We start from the raw sequence: 22,144 nt of genomic DNA, 5'->3' as shown, positions 1-22,144 counted from the left end.
TCCTTGTATTTAATAAGCAAACCAACTTATATTTAGAAACATATAGTCTCATAAAAATCCATAGATTTGATACTAAAGAAATACTTAAGTACGTGTTTGTATGAAAATAAACCCACTTCAACACTGAATTAAATAAAAATCAGCTTCATGCCACTATGGTAAAGTTCACTGCTCTGTGGTCTGGAGTATGTCATTGCCTCTCCTTTTATTATTGTTTTTCTCTATTAGCTATTCAGGGTCATAAAGTAATAGCCTTAGAGGCCTTGATACATTTCATTATTCTTCTCTTCTTTCCTGTTCCCTGTCCTCTTCCCAGTCTATCTTGGAATAACCTGTAGGAATTGCCAGAACAAACCTAAGCTATCACGCTTGTTAACTCAGGATGCCTCAATACATATATCAGAGGCTGTATAGCCTGTTTTCATCAGAATTGCCAAGACGTTCTTGTTAAAACAGATTTCTGGGCCCACCTTCAGAACTTCTGCTTCAGTAGGTGTGGGGTGAAGTCTGAGAACCAGCATTTCTAGCATGTGCCCAACTGATGCTCAGGCTGATGATCCAAAGACCACTTTGAAAATCACTGATATTCACAATGAAATGATTCCACGAGAGTAGCTATTTTTTCCCTTTGAAGTGTATTGATTCCCTTTTCTTTGCCCTTAATACTAGCCATTTTCAAGCTTCCAGAGTGCTTCTCAGCTCTTACATATTAGATTTCAGTAAGAAATTCCATATGTGTGCGTGTATGCATGTGTATGTCCTGTATGTTTTATGAGTTTTCATCATATCCCTTCTCCACCTTTTTCCTCCTCCATACTATTTCCATACTCTGTGAAGTGAAGGAATAGCTCATATTTGAAAATGTTTTATTCCCTGCATAGTTTGGGGGCTATAGAGAGCACTCATTCTCTTATGCAGGGAATAAAACATTTTCAAATATGAAATGTTTAGACTGAAATTATATTGCAAATTTTTTGTCCCACGTAAATATTTAAGCTGGTATATTATCTTGTTTTAAATACTTATACAATGAATTTCTATTAAAAGTATTTTACTTTTTAAATAATGAGCCTATCGATAAGACAGCTGACTGGTTAATGTGTACATGTTTACATGGTTATATATATTCTTTGTAAACTTTTTTCTACGTTTTTTTAATCAGCTATTCCCTCGAAGGTGTACATGGTTGTATGTGATGAACAATTGCTTGCTATCAATATCTGGTAAGTCTTTTAGTTTCTCTACATCTTACAGTTATGTTATAGCTTATTATTAGCTCTTATATTGTATTTATTTCTTTATAGGTAAAGCTTCTCAGCTTTATTCCCATAATTTACCAGGGCTTTTTGATTATGCAAGACAGATGCAAAAGTTACCTGTTGCTATTCCAGCACACAAACTCCCTGATAGAATACTGCCAAGGTAACTGTATATTTAATTATATTTTCATTATTAGGAGAAATACGCTAATAATTCATTGTAGTGTGTACTTATAGGAGAGAAAATAAAAGAGAATTCAGTTGGGATTAATAGAAATTATGTGTAAGGAAAAAATCATAAGAGATACATTTTAACAAGGACTTATTTATCACACTGTAGCTCTAAAATTATTCTACTTTCCAGTTATATTAAATATTTGTTTCTGAATTTTTTATAAGTATATATATATTTTTTCAGTTGTAGTTAGACAGAACACCTTTATTTTATTTATTTATTTATTTTTATATCTTTATTTTTATCTGTTTATTATTTTTACGTGATCCTGGGGACCGAACCCAAGGCTTCATGCATGCAAGGCAAGCTCTGTACCACTGAGCTACAAACCCAGCCCTTACTTATTTATTTTTATGTGTTGCTAGGTTCAAACCCAGAGCCTTGCACATGCTAGGTGAGCGCTCTACTGCTGAGCCACAACCCCAGCCCCTCTCTGAATTTTTAATCTTTCTTTCCTGCAAAGTTAAAACTAATTTATTTCCTATCATTTTACATCACATGTATTGCCTTTGCTTCCCGCACCGCAACATTTTTTTCTTAGTGCATTATAGCTATACATAATAGTGGAATTTGTTGTTACATATTCGTAAAAGCACACAATATATAACAATATAATTTGGTCAGTGTCATTCCCCAGTGTTTCCTCTTCCCCTACACACTTGCCTTTGCTTTTGATATATTTGTGTTTACATGTACAAAATTAATTTTTTCAATATACAGTTTCTAAACCTAGAATAAAAATAATTTATTGAATAGATGTTTTGATGTCTGAAGATAATTACTTAGAAGTTGAAGGGTTTCAATTTGTACTTTCAGGAATTTTAAATTATGCTATGCTTTTCCTTTTGTTATAATAGTTATTCCTCAGTTGTTGACTAAAAGGTTTCTAAGACTATGTATCAAATGAATTTTTCACAAACTTTTTAATATAGACACCCTTAACAAGATTTTTGTAAAACAAATGATGTAAAACAAAACCTTAAAGTAACTTACCAATCTGTGTTTCTCAATTGCTAAGTTTATAGTAGAACTAATTCACCACTTGGAGCACAAAATTTTTTAAAAATCAAAATCAAATAAAAATATTTGCATGGTTTTCTTTCTCCTTAAAATAGGTTATTTATATAAAATTTAATTGAATATATACATAATTATTTAGAATTGTTATGAGCTTCCTTTGGTGAATTATAGTAGCTATATTTGGAGTTTAAAGTGTTACTCCTTATCAGTATTTTTTTACAGGATTTATTATTTTTGCAGTTTTATAGGAAATCCCAAAGTCATATTACTCTATTTTCTAAATACTTTTACAGACTTTTAAAGAACAGTTAAGTCCTTATTCCATTTGAAATTGGTTGGGGGACATGGGAAATGAACCCAAAATAGTCTTACTTTTAGTAAATGTTTTGTCAGCACTGGTTTCTTAACTCATTCTTTCTTCATTGATCTTTTTTGTTTCATGATTGGTTAGTTGGTTTGGTGTTTATGGTATTGTGAATTGAACCCAGAGCCTTGTACATGCTATGCAAGCATTTTTTTCAATGAGCTACATCTCTAGCCCTCTTTACTGATCTGTAACAGCACACTTACGATATATTAAGTTTGCCTACATGTTATTATATACTCATTTTCATTTACATTTAGGAAATTTGCTGTATCAGCAAAAATCCCTGAAACCAAGTGGTGTCAGAAGTGTTGTGTTGGTAAGTAAACCATCCAGTACCATGTAGCTCTCCTGTTTTGCAGAGTGGCTAAGAAATCTTCTTGAGGCTCAATTTTTTAAAGTCTAGTATAAAACAATACTACCCAAGGCATCCTTCCATTCATTGAGCTTATATCCACATGCCTTTAGTATGTGGAAACTTGTGCTTGTCATGTGAAGATTGTAGCTTCCCTGTTCACATACCTCTGGACTAAATTCCTACCCTACCCCCTAACAACTATTTTCCTGTTTACATGCAACAAAAACAAAAAATGATTTCCTTCCCTTAAGTTACTAAGAAAAGACAAGCAAGCACATAAGTCACTGCACCACTGAGTATAATGCAGAAAGAACTCTAACATGGGCCAGCTGAAGAAGAGGGTCTTTAGGCAAGGCCTCAAAAGAATTTCACTGTGAATGATTGGAGAGGGCCTTTCTTTTTTTTTTTTTTTTTTTTTTTTTTTTTTTTTTGCTTTTGTTTTTGGTTTGTATTTTGTTTTGGCAGTACTGGGGATTGAGCCCAGGGGCACTCTACCATGAACCATATCCCAGCCCTTTTTATTTTGAGACAGGGGTTCTGCTAAAACTGCTAAGACCTTGAATTTGCAATCCTCCTGCTTTATCTTCCCAAGTCTCTGTACCTGGCTGCCCTCTTTATAGTTTTTAATTTTTTTATTTCAAATACATTTACTTTATATCTTAAGTAGAAGAAAAGTCCAAAATATGAAGAAATTCAGTTTTATTATTTATAAACTTGTACTATAAAATTTGATGAAGCTGAGAGTGGGGTCCACACAGCTACTATGGAGGCGGTTGAGGCATGAGGATCACAAGTTCAAGGCCAACCTGGGAAACTTAGTGAGACCCTATCTCAAATTTTTGAAAAGAAATAAGAATTTTTTTTAAAAAACTTGATATTAATATCTATAATGTTTTCTAGTGACCTTAAGAGTTTAATAGAAAAGGAAGGAATAGTCAGCTGTTTCCTTCCTTCCGTCCGTCCTTCCTTCCTTCCTTCCTTCCTTCCTTCCTTCCTTCCTTTCTTCCTTTCTTCCTTTCCTTCTTCCTGTCTTTATTTTTTTCTTCCTTTCTTTTTGTTTCTCCATATGTTTGTATGTATGCATGTATGTATGTACTGGGGATTGAACTCAGGGGCACTTTACCACTGAGCTACATACATTCCCAGTCTTTTTATTTTATTTTGTGCAGTCTGTCCTCGAACTTGGGACCTACCAAGTAGCTAGAATTACAGACATGCACAGCTATGCCCAGCAACAAGTGTTTTGTTTTTAGAACCAAAACACCATTGCCTCTGAACATTACTACCAAAAGCACTCGATGAACCACCTGAGTACGTATGTCCTGTCCATTTAACACCTTCCCAAATTAATTTGACCCATCCCTCAGAATATTGCCACCTCAATTAACTTCCCTGCTGCCATAGATCTAAAGTTCTTCCATATCCCAGCTGTATGACTAGCTATTGCATTTGTACACACCAAAAAAATCTTGTAAGTCATGATAGCATTTCTTGCTATTACCTGAAACAGTATTTCTTTTTTGCCCTGTTGTCCAACTAAAATTAAACAACCAGCTTTTGATTTATTTTTACTTTTTGAAACTAATAATATAAGGACTTTATTTTATAAGAGAACTCACGTCTGCTTTTTTGCCTTGACAGTGAGAAATCCTTACACAGGCCATAAATACCTATGCGGGGCACTTCAGACTAGCATTGTTCTATTAGAATGGGTTGAACCAATGCAGAAATTTATGTTAATTAAGGTAAGCATGAAAGTCAACCTAAGACATTCTTAGCTTGAAAGCTTAATTGTTAAACTTTTCTGTTTATTCTCAAATTATTTTAATGATTTTGGATTATGTGACAGGTGGTAAAAACTTGCCCAGTTTTAAGGAACTAGGCTTGATGAAAGTTCTGAAAGACACTGTAGTTTGGGTTTGGTTATAGGGAGCTAGAAGTAGAGTATCTTATGTGCATAGATAGTTTGATGTCAAAAACAGGGTGCTAAAAGATCAGTAAAATGTTTTGACCTACTCCATCGCAGCAGGAAAACAACACTCAGCTTAGTGTTTGATTTGAGAGGATAGGGATGACCTTGATGAGGGGAAAATGATTTGTTTTGGTTACCTAACAAAATTGTTTTAATATCTACCCATTAACTTGCCCAGCTCTTCTCATGGATATTTTTTGAGTTTTTGCTTGGGGTTTTTTGCTTAAGTTTCTCTAGATTAATGAATACCATTAAAATGTTTACTGTTACTCAGCTATAACATATTTTGAGGAAAAACTAACTTTTAAAATGTATAAAGTACATGCTCAATTACAGCAAAGAAATATCAAATGAATTTGTTAAAATTGTTTTCTTTGCTGTTGAGTATGGATTAAATGGTCTTCTTTCATGAGCATTTGATTCTTCAATAGAGTAGGATTCTCCCTAGATTTTTATAATACCAAAATAGAATATTTAGATTACTTTTTGTTACTTAAAATCTTACAAGTGACTAAGAAATCTGTTTTTAGCCTCAAGCCCGACTGGGGCTAAAGTGATGGAAAAAATAGTTTCAAGAAGGTAAAACCTATTGGGTAGTAATTTCACAAATAAATTCACAGAAGCAAAAATTCTTTAAACTAAAAGCTGAGGGGAAATAGCCTTATAAGTTTTCTAATAGCAGAGCTACTGAATACATCCCATTTATGGCAAAAATTGCTTTTCTCAGCTTCTCTTTGTTCTTACCTATTTGGCACATGGACACTTTATCTTAGGTGGAATGGTAAAGTCTACACAGTTTGATTTTTCTGTAGTCCTATCGTCCTTCCTTTTCTTCATTAGTCTACTAGAGATAAGTTTTTCCTGTGTCTTTCATTCCTAACCTATTTCAAAATGAAAAGGTTTCATCATATTATATACTGATGGACTGGTTAAACCTCAGCTCAAGTGAATTTATATTATCTGATAGGTTAAGGCATTTATCCTCATATAATGAAAGCTCTTTTCTCCGTTAAAGGTATTTTGGATATCAAGAGTATGCAGGAGGGAATATATACTTTGAAGACATTAAAAACTTTAAAATAACCCATCCAATGTCTTCTCTTTTCCCAACGATGATACCAAGGAGCTTGGCCTGATCTGACTGTGGAGGCCTATGGTGCGAGTTCTGAGATAGTGGACTCTCACTGCAGTTCACCTGCAGGTCTCCTGCAAGACTGCTCACATTTCCTCTTTCCTTCAACTCACTGAGCTATGGGGCCTGGCCTGCCTCACTTAATTTTAACTTCACTTTCTGTGCCTCTCTGGCTTTAAGATTTCTTTTTTTTTTAAATTTTTTTAATATTTATTTTTTAGCTTTCAGCAGACACAACATCTTTGTTTGTATGTGGTGCCGAGGATCGAACCCTGGCCGCACGCATGCCAGGCGAGCGCGCTACCACTTGAGCCACATCCCCAGTCCCATGGCTTTAAGATTTCTATAATATATATTTTATTATTATATTTGACATTATTTTAACTAGTTTTTATGATGTTTCTATACTGGACTCTATCAGATTTGTTTTAAAAGAAATTTGTGCTTCCTATATTCGTCCTCTTAGTGACATTTCTAACAAATTTTGCTTAATTTAGGCATGTTTTTATCATAAATTAAAGTTAAGAATAAAAGATATACACAGCAAATATTATGTACTTACTATAAACTAGGCATAGTGCTAAGAGGGGGAAAAAAGAGAGAGAGAGAATAAGATGTAAGGACTGCTGTCAGTCACCAAGAGCACCATGATTTAAACCCTTGAGAAAGAAATCCCCTTCTGTTAGTGATTTATAGACATTGCTTAGCTGTTATTGGAAGCTAAATAGAAGTAGTCAAAATCTGTTGGGCTTTCTTACATGCCAAGAAAAAAAATTAAAGAAACAAGCATTATTTTCTTTCTGCTGTATTGTTCTTAATCATATTTCAAAGCAAATTATTTCATTTGTTTTACCTCATTAAATATATGACAGATAGTCAAAGCGTGTGCCCCAGGTAATGGGAAAGCTCCTAGAGAGGCGATTTAGGAGTTGGTAGTCACAGGGTGGAGGCAGCTGGCAGCAGGGGAAGAAAGGGCCAGACGGAAGAGCAGGTGCCTATTCCAGCCATCAGGACCATGCCATGTCTCCCAGCACCCTAAAACTAGTAGTTAAGGCAGCCCTGCTTCACATTTTTATTTTCTTCAGAAATTATGAGTTGCCAGGTTAAAAAATAAATCGTATCCAGTAACTTTGTTAAATACTAGTTATAACCATTTAGAAAATATAGCCCATTTATAAGAGAAACAAAAATATAAAATATGTTAGAATGAACTTAATAAAGTATGTGTAAGACCAATTTTTTTTCAGTCACCTTTTTTGTGAAGAGCCACCTCAGCATTCCCTATGCCATTCCATGTTTTCTAAGTAGTTCCCCCAAAAGGAAACCTAGCAAGTTGTTGCTTTTCTTTCTCTTTATATACATAGATAAGTGTATCCATAAACATTAAAACTGATTTTACATTATTTTCAACAATATGAAAGTGGGATCAGAAAGTATATATTCATTTATGTCTGGCTTCTTTTGTGCAACATTATATTTATGTAGTTGTTGGATATAGCAATAGATTGTTCATTTTCATTGATCTGTAATTTGCCAGTGTGTGAATATGCCATAATTTTAATCCATTCTACTGTTGATTGGCATTTGGATTATTTCCCATTTTTGTTTTTCTTAAGTGTTGCTATGAACATATTTTTGCCTGTTTTCTGTGCACACATACCCTTTCTCTCTAGAAGGTATACTTAGGAGTAATTGTTGCATCATAAAAGATGCATATCTTCAACATTGGTAGATAATGTAATTAACCATCATGACTGGACGAATGTATTCTCCCACCATCAGTGTATGAGCATTTATTAACTCCTCTAATGCTTGTTATTGTCATTCTTTTTAATTTTAGTCATTCTGGTGGGTATATGTAGTGTCTCATTGTGGTTTTATTCCTTGATGATTACTGAAGTTTTCTAAATCTCCAAAATGTGAATTTGTTTATTCTCTTTGTAACAATATAAAAATAATTTTGAAGGTATATAAAATTAAAATGAGTTGCATTTAAAGATATTTCATAATTTTTCTTAATACCTTGCATTTCTGTGACAAGAAGCAATCTTTATAGTAGAAAGCTTTTTTATATGTTTTTGTAAACCTAAAAACTTAATGTTGTTCTCATAAGATTATTTGGTTTTTGTTTTTCTTTTCTGTTTTTTGTTTCTGTCTCTAGCATATCGATTTCCCTATCCCATGCCCACTCAGGATGTTTGAGATGCTGGTAGTCCCTGAGCAGGAGTACCCGTTAGTCTGTGTTGGTGTCAGTAGAGGGCGAGACTTCAACCAGGTGGTTCGATTTGAGACTGTCAATCCAAATTCTACCTCTTCATGGTTTACAGAATCAGGTTTGCAATTTTTATGGAATTTTTAAGGCTAAAGAATGTGCTGGTTTTATAAGTAATAAATTTGCTATGTTTTGCATTTAAGCAAAACTGCATATAAAGCTGGTCTTAAATAACTATATAAGTAAACTAGAAGAAAAGTTGCTTTAAAATAACCAATAATTTGATTGGCAAAGCATATGTATGTTGAAAGCACATATACTTTTTTAATTAGAAATGAATATGGTAAGGATCTGATGCTTAAGAGCCTGAATTAGTATATATTAAACAATTTTACAGCAATTCATCTCTTACTATAAAATGAGGTATATGCCTGGGTCATTTTGCAACGTTTAAGAAATGTCTGACATAAACTAGGACATTGTAAATAGCAGTTTCTCTCAAGGACACTATGTATAAGGTAACCATTAAGGACACATTTGTAAGCTAGGGTATAGCTCAGAATAGATGTATTAACATGCATGAGGGGGCTGGGGATGTGGCTCAAGCGGTAGCGCGCTCGCCTGGCATGCGTGTGGCCCAGGTTCGATCCTCAACACCACATACAAACAAAAGATGTTGTGTCCGCCGAAAACTAAAAAATAAATATTAAAAATTCTCTCTCTCTCTCTCTCTCTCTCTCTCTCTCTCTCTCTCTCTCTCTCTCTCTCCCTCTCTCATTCTCTCTTTAAAAAAAAAAAAAAAAATGCATGAGGCCCTGGGCTTAGGCACCAAACTAAATTTACTTAGAAATAGCTCATTAATATTACCAATTAAATATCAAAGCACAAGTTTATTTATGCTCAAATGTTTTAATATTTTAACACTTGCATTCATATTTTCACATTTATTATTAAAGAATCTTAGATGTATTCAGTTGTTTGATGCTGTTTACAAATATAAAGATTAATCTTTATGAAAGCTTATTAACATAGGAAACATTTGAAACGAAACCTGAACATTTCACGTTTTTGTAACTTGGGCCGGGTATATAGCTCAGTGGTAGAGTACTTGTATGGCATGCATCAGGCCCTAGGTTCAATCCCCAGGCCGCAAAAGAAAAAAAAAAGCAAAAAATATTTTTATAATTTAGAGAATCTAAAAGTATTTAATGTAATTGTAGGTGGTATGCACTTGAAAATTTGCAAATTATAGAACTTCAGTTGCCCTGCCTTCCCAAAAAGCATCAGGTGATTTTACCTTTTGAATCACATTCCATCACTTTACCAGGAATATTGATATTAGTGAACAAGTGAGTATTTAGTGCATACCTGTAATTCCTAAACTTGAGCTTGCATCAGAAACACCAGGAAACTTGTTAAAGCATACTATTGCCTCCCCCCTCGAAGTTTTCATCCAGTAGGCCTGGGGTTTCTATAAATTCCCAGGTGGTGCTAGTAATATGGGGACTATAATTTAAGAACTACACATAGACAGATCTCAGGCTAATAGAAAATCTGATTTTTAAAAAAACAAAAGTGACATTTTAGAATACTTTAAATTTAGATTGTACTTCATATTGAATCCGTTTTATCCTGATATCTTTCTAAGTATGTGTATTTAACTTTATTTTTTTTCAGTGCTGGGGGTTGAACCCAGGACCTCACACATGCTAGGCAAGTGCTGTATCACTGTACTAATCCCCAGCCCTTAGAATATTTTAAGTTTAGTTTGTTTCTTCATATAGTCTAAACAGCCACTTCCAAAGTATTTGTTGAAGGTATTGGAAAATAATTCTCTCATGTAATTTGTTTTCTTAAATATTGATTTACATTGCCAAGTCACATAGCAGAACTTTCCTTTATCACTACATACCCTACTATTTTAGCAAATATTATCTCCAAGTAGTGAACTTTTTACAGAAAATTGATGGTACTTTAAAACTTCCACATTGAGCTATGACAAAATAACAGTTATTAAGTAAAACTTGAGTGTTATGGTAAATTGGATTGAACTCTCTCACTTGAAAATGATGACCTTTAAATATCTTACCTTTGTTTTTAAAACATCCTATTTGTCATGAAACCTATTTTGCTTTTTTTTTTTTTTTCCTTTAAAAATACAGTAGAATGTTTTGCTATACAGTAGACATTGGCCACTTCAGACGGCAATTTTTAAAGGTGTTACAAGGGTTGTTTGTCACAGTCTTTGGCTACTAAGGGAAATGTTAAGGAAGTAATTTGCCAGTAAAATATTGATTTGGCAGGAGTTTGTTGAAAGACTGGAAGATTATTAATGAAAAGAAAAAATAGGAGCTAAGGATACAGCTCAGATGCAGAGACCCTGGGTTTGATCCCCAGCACTGCAAAACAAACAAACAAAACACAAAAGCCTAGACATAATACATGGTTCCTTTAACACGTTAAACTTGAAATATAGCTCTTCAAGGAAAGCATGACCACCTTTGGCAACATTATGAGACTTGTCTTTGGCTCCCCAAATTCTCTTCTGCATTCTTCCTTAACCACTCATCTTGCCTTTCGAACAGCTGGTACACCTCCTTTCCAAGTCTCCCCTTCTCTGTATAACAGAAAGGAAGTATCTCTGATAAATATGTTGTTGTCACTGAATTTCAGTTAATGTCTTAGTTCTCTCAAGCATTTTACTTTTAAATCCTTTCTTTCTCATTGTTGGATTAAGGCCTTATTGTCTTTTTTTTTTTCTTCTCATCATCAATCATTAGGTTTATTTAATTTGTATATTTTGCTTTATCCACAAATGAACAATTTCAATATACTTATTTTGGTATTTGTACAAATATTATGAATTACACTGATTGTTGCCCCTGTCTCATTGAAAATTGTATAAAACAAATTTTGGTTGCTGATAAATTGGAAAACATAAAAGTAAACAAAATGCTCTTTACCCTGAAGGCCTTATTTTCTGACAGAAGAATTTTATACAGCTTTGGGTAGCTTCTTTCCAAGGATCTTTTGATTACTTGGTTTTGCCTTAATAAATTTATTTCATTAAAAATTAAATATGGCAAATATAACTCATCTCTCTGTTTGAAATTATAAGATAGAGGGAATGACTATGTTTTACATCAGATAAAAATATGATGGGGCTGAGGGTAGGGCTCGATGATAGAGTGCCTGTCTAGTATGCATGAGGCTCCTGGTTCAGTCCCCAGAACCACCATTGTACATATTAGCGGTTCCAAACCCTACTGCGTGGTAGGTTTACCTGGGAAACTTAAAATTTCTGATACCTCAAGTCACACACTTCCAATTAAATCAGAATATCTTGAGGGTGGTAGCCAGGCAGTGTTTTTTAAAGATAGTTTCAGTATTTCGGGACTGATTGTTGTAAGCAATTAGTAAGACTTCATTTTCCTGACTTTCTAACTAGTGTTGATAGTCTGGCTCCCTTCTGCCAAAGTAGATGGTATAGACATGTTCAGATTCTTAATTTTCAGCAGTTTATTTTTGTTGTTGTTGTTGTTGTTGTTGTTTTCCTTAAGAGCTACAGAGATCTAGTTAGCCTGACTTACAGGAGGGCTTTGCCATATCCTCCTAACCTTGATTAGTTATAGCAGTAACCAAGTTCAAAATACAACAGTGCTTAGACGTCCTAATACTAAGTACAATGGGAAGCAGAAAACAAGCAGGGTAGGCTGTCTTTCCTGTCATACCCATGCTTTCAGGGAATGTGAAACTGGGAACAGACACTCATACCTGAGCTATTCAGTTTTGATATATACACAAAGCTTTGGATGTACAGTATTCGTCTTTGCTGCATGGAAAACCAAGTCATTTAAACATTTTTACTTTGTAGGAACTTTGATAAATGATTGTAATTAAAATAATACTTCTTTGCATTTAGGTAGCATTTTCTGCTTCTAAAATGCTTTTAAAACTTATATGTATACAAATAATTTGACACTCAGATTCATTCTTTCAGTACATACTTTTTGCATATACTAGGCATGTAAAGATATAAAGAGCACAGCTCCAAGCCTTCTATTTAAACTTATGAACTAGTCATAGCCAACCTTTAGGAAATTAGTCTCCTGATTTCAAGTATAAATAAAAATGATACCAGGAACTGACATTTACTAGGTTGAGACATCAGCATTAGAACCCAAGTAACCCAGTTTAGTAACTCTACATTTAATAGAAAAGATGTATATCCATTTCAAATATAACAGTCCTCAGAATTCTTTCTTTCTTTTTTTTTTTTTTTTTTCATAATTGCTCTGCTGTAACTACTTCAGTTTTCTGTGACTTTATCAGGCCTTCTTTTTTTCATAGATACCCCACAGACAAATGTTACTCATGTAACCCAACTGGAGAGAGATACCATTCTTGTATGTTTGGACTGTAAGTTTAATTTTATTTATGAACATCTTATCTTATTTTAAGAAGATACCTTTTACCTTCGTTTCTGAGTGACTTGTATTTCTCTAGGTTGTATAAAAATAGTAAATCTCCAAGGAAGATTAAAATCTAGTAGAAAATTATCATCAGAGCTCACCTTTGATTTCCAGATTGAATCAATAGGTAAGTTGAAGTTTTGTATTTCTTTCCATTATGAACTGTTTAATTTATCTGACAATTTATATGAAATTATAAATGTATTATTAAGTACTTTCTCTAAAATATAGGATATAATGATTATGCGGTCACTATTAGCCTTTACCTTTAAACATTCTCAAGACAGTTTAATAATTGTATTGTAAATAATTGTTTACCTTCCTTATAGATTTGGCATTTTCAAAAGAAATAGTTAAATGTTATTTCTCATAACATGGTTATAAATTTCCATTTCCTCCAGATTTCTATAAATTTCCCATAGGTATGTTAAAATCAAGTGCTTTGTATACCCTGTTGTGTTTTTGCTATTATCTCTGGTCAGAGAATTTTAAATATATGAAATTTCTTTTTGTCATTCTCACATTATACTTGTTACGAGTTTTCCTGGAAAAGGAGTTCTGACAGAATTAGTATTAGCTGTGTTTAGTTCTTCCAAATTTTACTGAGTATACCAAATGTTCATGAAATGTCCCTATGTACAGATAAGACAAGATCGAATAAGATTCTGCCTCTTCCTTTGAGGAGTTTTTGTATAGTAAGGTTTTACCTCTAAGGGTATTTCTACCTTATTTCAGATTATATTCAAGGAAAATAATTATACAGGGTGGTGCTGGGGAAAAAGAATGATAATTAGTATTTAGTGTCCTTTATCAATAAAATCAAGTTATTAATATGTATATATACACACATACATTTCATATGTGCCCATACATACATGCATGGTGCAGCGGGTAAGGCCAAGGGCAAATAGTTCATTTGTCTTATTCCTGGTTCTATTTTCCCCTTTCCCTGAACTAGAAAAGTCCCTCCCCCAACAAAAAAAAATGATTATGATAATAAGAGTTTCAAGGAATATCTGGTCAGGTGGAATCCTTAAAAAGACATAGCCAGGGTCCAAAAACAAAGCCAATGACAGAAATTCAATTTACAGGCCTGAAGCCAATAGCCTGCTGAGTGTCAGATAGTAGTAGACTTTGCTAGGAGGTAAAAAAAACTGAAAGTATCCCACAGGAAATGAGGAACTTCAGCCAGGTTCTTTGCTTGAAGGGCCTGGAAATCAAGCTAATGGTTTTATAGATTTTTTTTCCCACCCTTAGAGGAAAAGATAATCCCTACTCTATATAAATTATTTCAGATGGTAGACAATTCTGAACAAATCAGTATTTTAATACTGTTGCTAGAATCAAACAAGATTAGTAAGGAAAACAGAAATTTTAATAATGAAAATAGATTTTAAAGATCTTGATAAAATACTGGCAAATATCACATTACAAAGGGTAGATTTTATCCCCGGAAGACAAGGATGGTGTCTTTGAAATGTATTTATGTAATACACTACACTAAAGATTAAAAAAGAAAAGTCATGTGACTCTTCAGTAGATACACAAAAATATTCAATAAATTTTCAGTAATTGATGACTTTAAAAAAATACTTAGCAAATTAGTAATAAAAGGAAATGATCTTCAGCTAGCCAGTTAAAATACCACATCATGATTAGACTGATTCTACTATCACATCTCAATATTATTTTACTAAACAAAAAAAAAAGGAAAGTATGAAGATTATAAAGAAAAGAGTAAAAATATACTTTTGCCAATGGTATCAATTTGAAATTTTAGTAGGAGAAAAGATCCCTTTCACAATGGCAATAAAATATATGTAAGATTAAATGTAGTCAGGCATAGTAGCACATGCCCATAGTTCCTTCTAGTGGAAGATTGAGGCAAGAGGATCACTTGCACCCAGGAGTCAAGGCTAGCCTGAACAATGTAGCAAGATGCCCATGTGAAGAAAAAAGAAAGAAAGAAAAAGGAGTAAATATAACCAAAACACATCCAAGACCCTTCTGTAGGTAATCCCAAATTACTGTTTAAAGACATAGAAGAATATTTGAACAAATGAAGCCCAACATCATATTCATGAGTGGGAATGGGAGTGTAGCTCATGTAGCTCATGCACCTACCCAGTATGCACAAGGCCCTAGGCTTGAACCCTAGCACTGTAAAAACAGAAAACAAAATTACGGAAAAGAGACTCAATGTGAAAAGGAGGTCAGTTTTTCACAAATTAATCCAGAAATTCAGTGCATTTGCAACAAAAATCCCAAAAGCCACTTGACAAGATTCATATGGACAAGCCAAAGACCAAGAATAGTAAAATAAATGTTGACAAATACTTTCCTTCTCTATGTTGAAACATAACTATAAAATGATAGTATTTAAGACAGTGCCATATCAACATATCATAAATAAGTAAAAGTATGGTGGAAGAGTAAGCCCAGAAATGAAACCACATGTAAATAGAAACCTACGACATTATGTGTCAGTGGGGAAGTGATGGACTACTAAACAAATGATGCCTAAATCATTGGTTCTGTGGGGAACAAATTACGATTTCTGTCTGTTGTGTGTGAACATACCTTTCAAATAACATAAATTTAAAAAGTAAAACTCAGATTTTTTATATGTTCTCAAGAAGTGGTACAAGAATGTTTATTGCTGCATTGTTTATAATAATGAAAACTAGAAATATTCACCATACCAAATGTGCAGCTGTTGGAAACATTCAATATAAAGTTCATATTGATAATGTAGACTTACAATATAAACATTCATGAGAATAATAAATACCATATTTATAACAATACGTATCTTAGAGAGTAAAGAAGGCCAGAAAGGATATGTAGGGAATGCCAGCTGTATTTATTTTCATTTAAAACAAAAAGCAAATGTGATAGAGTGTTAGGATTTGATCGGTAAGTATTGGATACATATGTGTATTTATGCTATTCTCTATATTTTCTATTTAAAATTTTAGGTATCAAAACAAATTTTCATAACAAATATCTTGAGTGAATTTTTTTTCTTACCAAAAAGATTAATAAGTTCTGGCACTGGGGATGTAGCTCAGTGGTGGAACGCTTGCCTGGCATGCACAATACCCAAGGTTCAATCCCCAGTACCACAAAAAAAAAAAAAAAAAAAAAAATATATATATATATATATATATACACACACACACACACACACACATATACATACATACACACACACACACACACACACAAAGATTAGTAAGTTCTTTATAGTTAAGTTCCAAATGTAAAGATGCCTTGTAAATATGCAATTGCTTTCATGAGATATTAATTGAAATATTGCTATATAAGATACAGAAGTAAAATGATGCTTATCAGTTAAACTTTTGTACTATTAACAGTAATTGAGCTGTTCTTGCCTGCTAGTTTGTCTACAAGACAGTGTGCTAGCTTTCTGGAAACATGGAATGCAAGGTAGAAGTTTTAGATCTAATGAGGTAAGTAATTTCATTTAAATTATGTCCATTAAATAGTCATAAAAAGCCCAGCATAGTAGCATGTACCCATAGTCCCAGCTACTTGGAAGCTGCGGCAAGAAGATGGTTTGAGCTAGGAGTTAGAGGCCAGCCTGAGATCCTATTTCTTTAAAAAAAAAAACAAAATAAAAAATTTTTTTAAGTATTTTAGAATAGTTACATTATTAAATCTACTTCAATTTTCTTTAATTTTGGAAATTTCTTCTTTTTTAATTTTTTTTTTTTTTTAGTTGTAGATGGACACACAATATCTTTGTTTTATTTTTATGTGGTGCTGGGGACTGAACCCAGGGCCTCATGCATGTAAGGCAAGCACTCTACCACTGAGCCACAACCCCAACCCAACTTTGGAAAATTCTTAAATGGTGTCAATGATAACTTGATTTGCTAATTTTATTAATTACATACTGTATTCAGTCTAGTGGTTTAGCAGTAGTACATACTGTAGAGCCACCTCTCTTGTCAAACCACTTTAGTGCATATTTGATGTACTTCCAGATAATCACCCTCAAATTCAGAACAAGAACTTCCTTAATCCTGCTAAAAGTGAGCCAACTCCTTTTTCTTTCAGTTTCCCAGACCATGATCTGGAAGAAAGTGCTGATGTCGGCACACTCTATCCTGCAACACCTTGTCAGCCTCCTATTTCATTGATAATGATCAATGCAGGCAGTGAGGAGAGCGTTCTACATTCCTCTTGAAGCCAGCTTGTCTCTTACTGTTTTTTTTATTATTATTATTATTCTAATTTGTTTGTTTTTGGGGGGAGGGGGGAACATAAGGTCTTAATTTATTATATATGACAGCAGAATGCAGTACAATTCATATTACACATATAGAGCACAATTTTTCATATCTGCTTATATATAGTTGTCTCTTATTTCTATTATCATTATTCATTTGATATTTAGTGTATTTTGCCCCTTTTTTGCCTTTAGTTACATCTCATGAGTTCTTACAGGAGTCATTTAAGCCGTGTGACATATTAAATTCAACTCAGCATTTATGTTGGAATGTGCCAGGGTTATGAACAAGACATAGTATAGGTCTGAGGCTGTAGCTCCTTGGTAGAGCACTTGCCTAGCACATGTGAGGCAATGGGTTCAATCCTCAGCACCACGTTAATATAAATAAATGAATGAATGAATGAATAAATAAATGGATGTATTCTGTCCATTTACAACTAAAAAAAGACATAGTACATGCCCACTGGAATATTATAGACAAGTAAAATCATCAAAAATTCTTCCAGTGCCCCCAAGCCAATCTCAGTAGATGTACTTGATCATTATCTGATCAAGTGATAGTACTTGATTATTGGAAGGGAAAAAAAAAAAAAACCTCATGTGCCTTTAGCAAGAAAGTAGCTCATTTGTGTCCTGTCATGCATTAAGTTCAGAGTCTTTCTTCTAACAAAGTAAGAAGCAACTTTGTGGTCATTAACATGCATTCTGGACTTGAAATACCCACATTCAAGTTTCACCTCTGCTAGTTAGTAGCTGGGTGACCAGGACATATCTCTTAATATCTCTCTACTTTGTTTTTTCATCTGTGAATTGAGAGTTAAGATAAAATGAAATAGAGCTTGTAATGTACCTGGCATGTATAAGGATTGAAGAAACGTCACTGCTGATGTTTTTAGCAATAATTCCCATGAGCAGGCTCACTTCTTGGGAAACTGTTTCAGAATCACCTGAGAGAATGGCGCATGAGATAAGAATAGTCCAGAGCTGGTAAACACTAGCCAAAGAAAGACATCATAAGCAGGATAGAGTGGTTTAAAAAAGAGAGAGAGAGAAAATTTTGTCCAAAAAAAAATCATCTAAGAGACTGCACAGGCAGCACTTCAGCACCTCTAAAAACATCATCTTCTTCTACTATTTAATGGACAGGTAACTCGAAATCATAGGGTGAGCCACTATCTCCAAAGTGAACATGGGGGGTAGGTTTTTGCACCAGAAGTGAGGACATCAGGAGTGTCTCCAGAACCACTAATTGTAGGGGTTTTGATGGAACATATTTAGTTTTGAAATTAATTTTTTTAACCTACTAATTTGGGAGTAGGAGTTACTGCCATTATATTTGAAATATTTTGTGTTCAGTATGCTGTGAATACTGGGTTTCTTTTAAGCCTTTATTCTTACTCCCCAACTGGTAATTGGTCACACTTAGGACTTCTTGAAAGGTATATTTCATCACCACAGCAGCTGCCTGTTTTGTATGGTATTTGCAAAAATCTTTCTTGCATGAGGTATCTTTTTCTTTCTTTTTTTCTTTTCTTTTTTTTTTTTTTTTTTTTTTTTTTTTTTTTTGGTACTGGGGATTGAACTCAGGGGCACTTAATCTCTGAGCCACATCCCCAGCCCTGTTTTGTATTTTATTTATTTAGAGATAGAGTCTCACTGAGTTACTTAGTGCCTCCCCATTGCTGAGTTTGACTTTGAACTTGAAATCCTCCTACTTCAGCCTCTCAAGCTACTGGGATTACAGGCGTGCGCCACCACGTCTGGCCATGAGGAATCTTTCACTATTTTTTGTTGGCAACTTAGACCTTAAGTGTTTTCCTTTCTCTTTCCCAGGTCCCTCTTTTCTTAATTCAGTATTCTGAATTAAGTGTGTATTCTGTGTGATGCACTTTGAACCCCACCACACAAGGCTATTTCTGCAATGTCCAATAAAAATTTCTTGTGTCAAAAAAAGATGGGGGGAGTATATTTCATTAGAAAATATTATCTCAAGAGAATGGAAGCCAGGTGAGGTGGTGCGTACCTGTATTCCCAGCATCTTAGAAAGCTAAGGCAGGAGGATCACAAGTTAAGAACATCCTAGGGAACTTATCAAGGCCCTGACTCAAAATATAAAAAATAAAAAGGGCCAAGGACATGGCTCAGTGGTAAAGCACCCATGTGTTCAATCCCCAGTTCCATTAAAAAAAAAAAAAAAGGAAAGAAAATTACTTTGTATTAAGCACTTCATTAGCTAGGCTTATACTTCTTCCTTATAAGAACACTGCAAGATCCCATTTTGCAGAAGGCAAGACTGTTTCCAGTAGACGGCATACCTTGCATAGTGTCACAGCTAGTAAGTGGTAGAACTAAGATTCAAACATAAGTCATGCTGGATTTTAAATACTTCCCGTTATACCACACAGTGGCCTGTTAGGTAAAATAACCAGATCTAAGTGGCTTACTGCTGCTAATAGCCTTGCTAATAGCATTAACATAAAGGAAGAAAAAGATTTGGTGGGCTGGGGCTGTAGCTCAGTGGCAGAGCACTTGCCTAGCATGTGTGAGGCACTGGGTTCGATCCTTAGCACCACATTAAAAAGATAAACAAATAAAGGCATTCTGTCTACAACTACAAAAAAATTTTTTTAAAGGCAGTGATTTCTGTTTAAAATTTCCCCCAGAAATCTACAAGTAGTTTTCCTGGACTTATATTTATGATTAATTCCAAATTAGCCACATTTTTCCTGGACATATATATTTGACACAGAAGCTAACAATAACTAAAGTCATGCATGGATGTATTTTTCAGTCCTAGAAATTATGTTTTCTTTCTGTTGAGTTATAATGAAATGCCCATATGAGATTTTGTATTCTTAATTTTAGAAGCTAAAATTATATTTTAATTGAACAGGTAACACAAGAAATTTCAGATAGCACAAGAATTTTCAGGCTGCTTGGATCTGACAGGTACGAAAATGGTTTGTATTAAGTGCATAGTATTAAACATTTCTAAATCCAGCATGAAACTGGTTTCTTTTTCAAGAGAATTGAAATTTCTGCAATAATATGTTCAACTATATATTTTTCAAACTTTATTTTAAAACCTGACCTTCTAGATAACAGAAATTTATAAATCTATCAGTACCATTTTGTATTAAACATAATATTTGGTCTGATTTACAGCAGAAGAAAGAAGAAATACCATATGTTAACAAACAGAACTTTTTGTTTTTAGTGAAAAATAAGATTTTGGAGTTTTGATTCTTAAACTGCAAATTATTTTAGAATTTATAAGAATTACGTTTCTCCAGTTATTTCTAGACATATGTTTCTCCTCCCCCCACCACCCTTCATTCCCAACTCTTTAAAGGTAGGAGGGTAGTGGGCAGCAAAATTACGCCCCAGAGTTGAAACTGGCCCTTTAGTCATAGCAATAGCAATGATTTCTGCCCACAAATCAAATGAGCAGCATTTATAGAGGCATATAATGGAGAAGCAATGGAAAAATTTTCTGTTAACATTAGTTTTCAAGAATAACTTTGTTTTGTTATATGTTGTTTGTTTGTTCATTACTTTTAGGGTCGTGGTTTTGGAAAGTAGGCCAACTGATAACCCCACAGCAAATAGCAATTTATACATCCTGGCGGGTCATGAAAACAGTTACTGAGAAGTGTTGTGCTTTGACAGTTAAACTATAGAAAGAACGAACACTACCGCTGCAACATTAATGGATGCTTGAAGCTGTACAAAAGCTGCAGTAACCTGGCTTCAGTTACTCGTAATTTATTGTGGCATGAGACAAGATGGGAAATTTTTTGTTTTAAGTGGTATGGATATATTTAGCATATTGAACCACACAAGTGCTTAATTCATTGTTATGTAATCTTTGTACATATAGGCAGTATTTTTCTGTGAAACTTCATATTGCTGAAGACATACACTAAGAACTTATGTAGATATGTACTTTTATGAGATGTACAAGTAATTGTCTTATCTGTACAGATGTAAATGTTGATGAAAATGCAGTTGGGGTAATATTTTAAAAATTCTTTAGTATATTGGGTGTGGTTATTACAAAATGGGATGCTGGCAATGACACAGTACATTTAACACTATTGTATTTTTATTATATGTAATTTAGTAATATGAATATAAATCTTGTAACTTTTAAAATTGTAATGGAGGCTGTAATCATTTTATAATCTTGTTTTTAATTTTAATGCAAGTACACTGGTGTTTATATTTGCACAAAGTATTGATATGTGATGTATTAAGTCACAAAAGTAAGCTGTGACATTGTCAATATGCATTTGGCTCCACAACATCTTTTTAAAAAATGTATTTGGATTGTTTTCTATGTGAAACAAACCAGTTAACCACCTGTTGTAGTAACTGATCTTTTTATATTTAAGCAGAATCCGGTAAGATTGCTTGTCTGTGCTTCAAAAGACCTTTGAAAAAATTTTAAATCACAGAATAGCGGTACCATGGTGTAACACTGCAGTTGTTGTCTGAATTACAGTTTGCACAAAGAATAAATTAGCATTATTAAAGAGTCCACACTAGGCATTTCATATAATCACACTGAAGAACTGTAACATTCCATAGAGTGAAGTGGTTCAAATTTCTAGTGGAATTTTTCTGTTGTTGGCCTTATTTTATGATTACTTTCATTTCTTTTGATTTAGAGTATTACAACATGGCCAAAATAATTTAGTTACTACCTCATACAAACAATATAATGGTTACTACACATCAAAGGAACTTAGTTTTGGTTAAAGTCATTTTTGATTGCTTTTTTCCAATGGAATATGTATATACCAAGTTTTAGCAAAATGCACACTTTGGGCTCTTTTTGGTATATTTTCTTTATATTTTAC

At 33.6% G+C, this 22,144-nt stretch overlaps 1 protein-coding gene across 2 annotated transcripts in view; it reads left to right on the top strand.

Moving 5' to 3' along the window:
• Map4k3 (mitogen-activated protein kinase kinase kinase kinase 3) overlaps positions 1-21,437 on the top strand; it is a 172,655-nt gene extending 151,218 nt beyond the window's left edge. For both annotated transcript variants that reach the window (XM_076833921.2, XM_076833920.2), the window contains 10 exons: positions 1,163-1,223; positions 1,305-1,422; positions 3,139-3,197; positions 4,878-4,981; positions 8,502-8,673; positions 12,903-12,971; positions 13,059-13,151; positions 16,427-16,497; positions 20,176-20,231; positions 20,844-21,437. In XM_076833921.2, coding sequence (XP_076690036.1) covers positions 1,163-1,223; positions 1,305-1,422; positions 3,139-3,197; positions 4,878-4,981; positions 8,502-8,673; positions 12,903-12,971; positions 13,059-13,151; positions 16,427-16,497; positions 20,176-20,231; positions 20,844-20,931 — 891 coding nt within the window. In that variant the 3' untranslated portion in view covers positions 20,932-21,437. The remainder of the gene's footprint in view (positions 1-1,162; positions 1,224-1,304; positions 1,423-3,138; positions 3,198-4,877; positions 4,982-8,501; positions 8,674-12,902; positions 12,972-13,058; positions 13,152-16,426; positions 16,498-20,175; positions 20,232-20,843) is intronic.
• Positions 21,438-22,144: the final 707 nt, after the last annotated feature.

This window comes from Callospermophilus lateralis, chromosome 14 (genome assembly GCF_048772815.1).
Source record: "Callospermophilus lateralis isolate mCalLat2 chromosome 14, mCalLat2.hap1, whole genome shotgun sequence".
In the NCBI taxonomy this organism is placed as follows: domain Eukaryota; kingdom Metazoa; phylum Chordata; class Mammalia; order Rodentia; family Sciuridae; genus Callospermophilus; species Callospermophilus lateralis.
The sequence above is the reverse complement of the archived record's forward strand: the minus strand, read 5'-3'. Positions and strand labels throughout refer to the sequence as shown.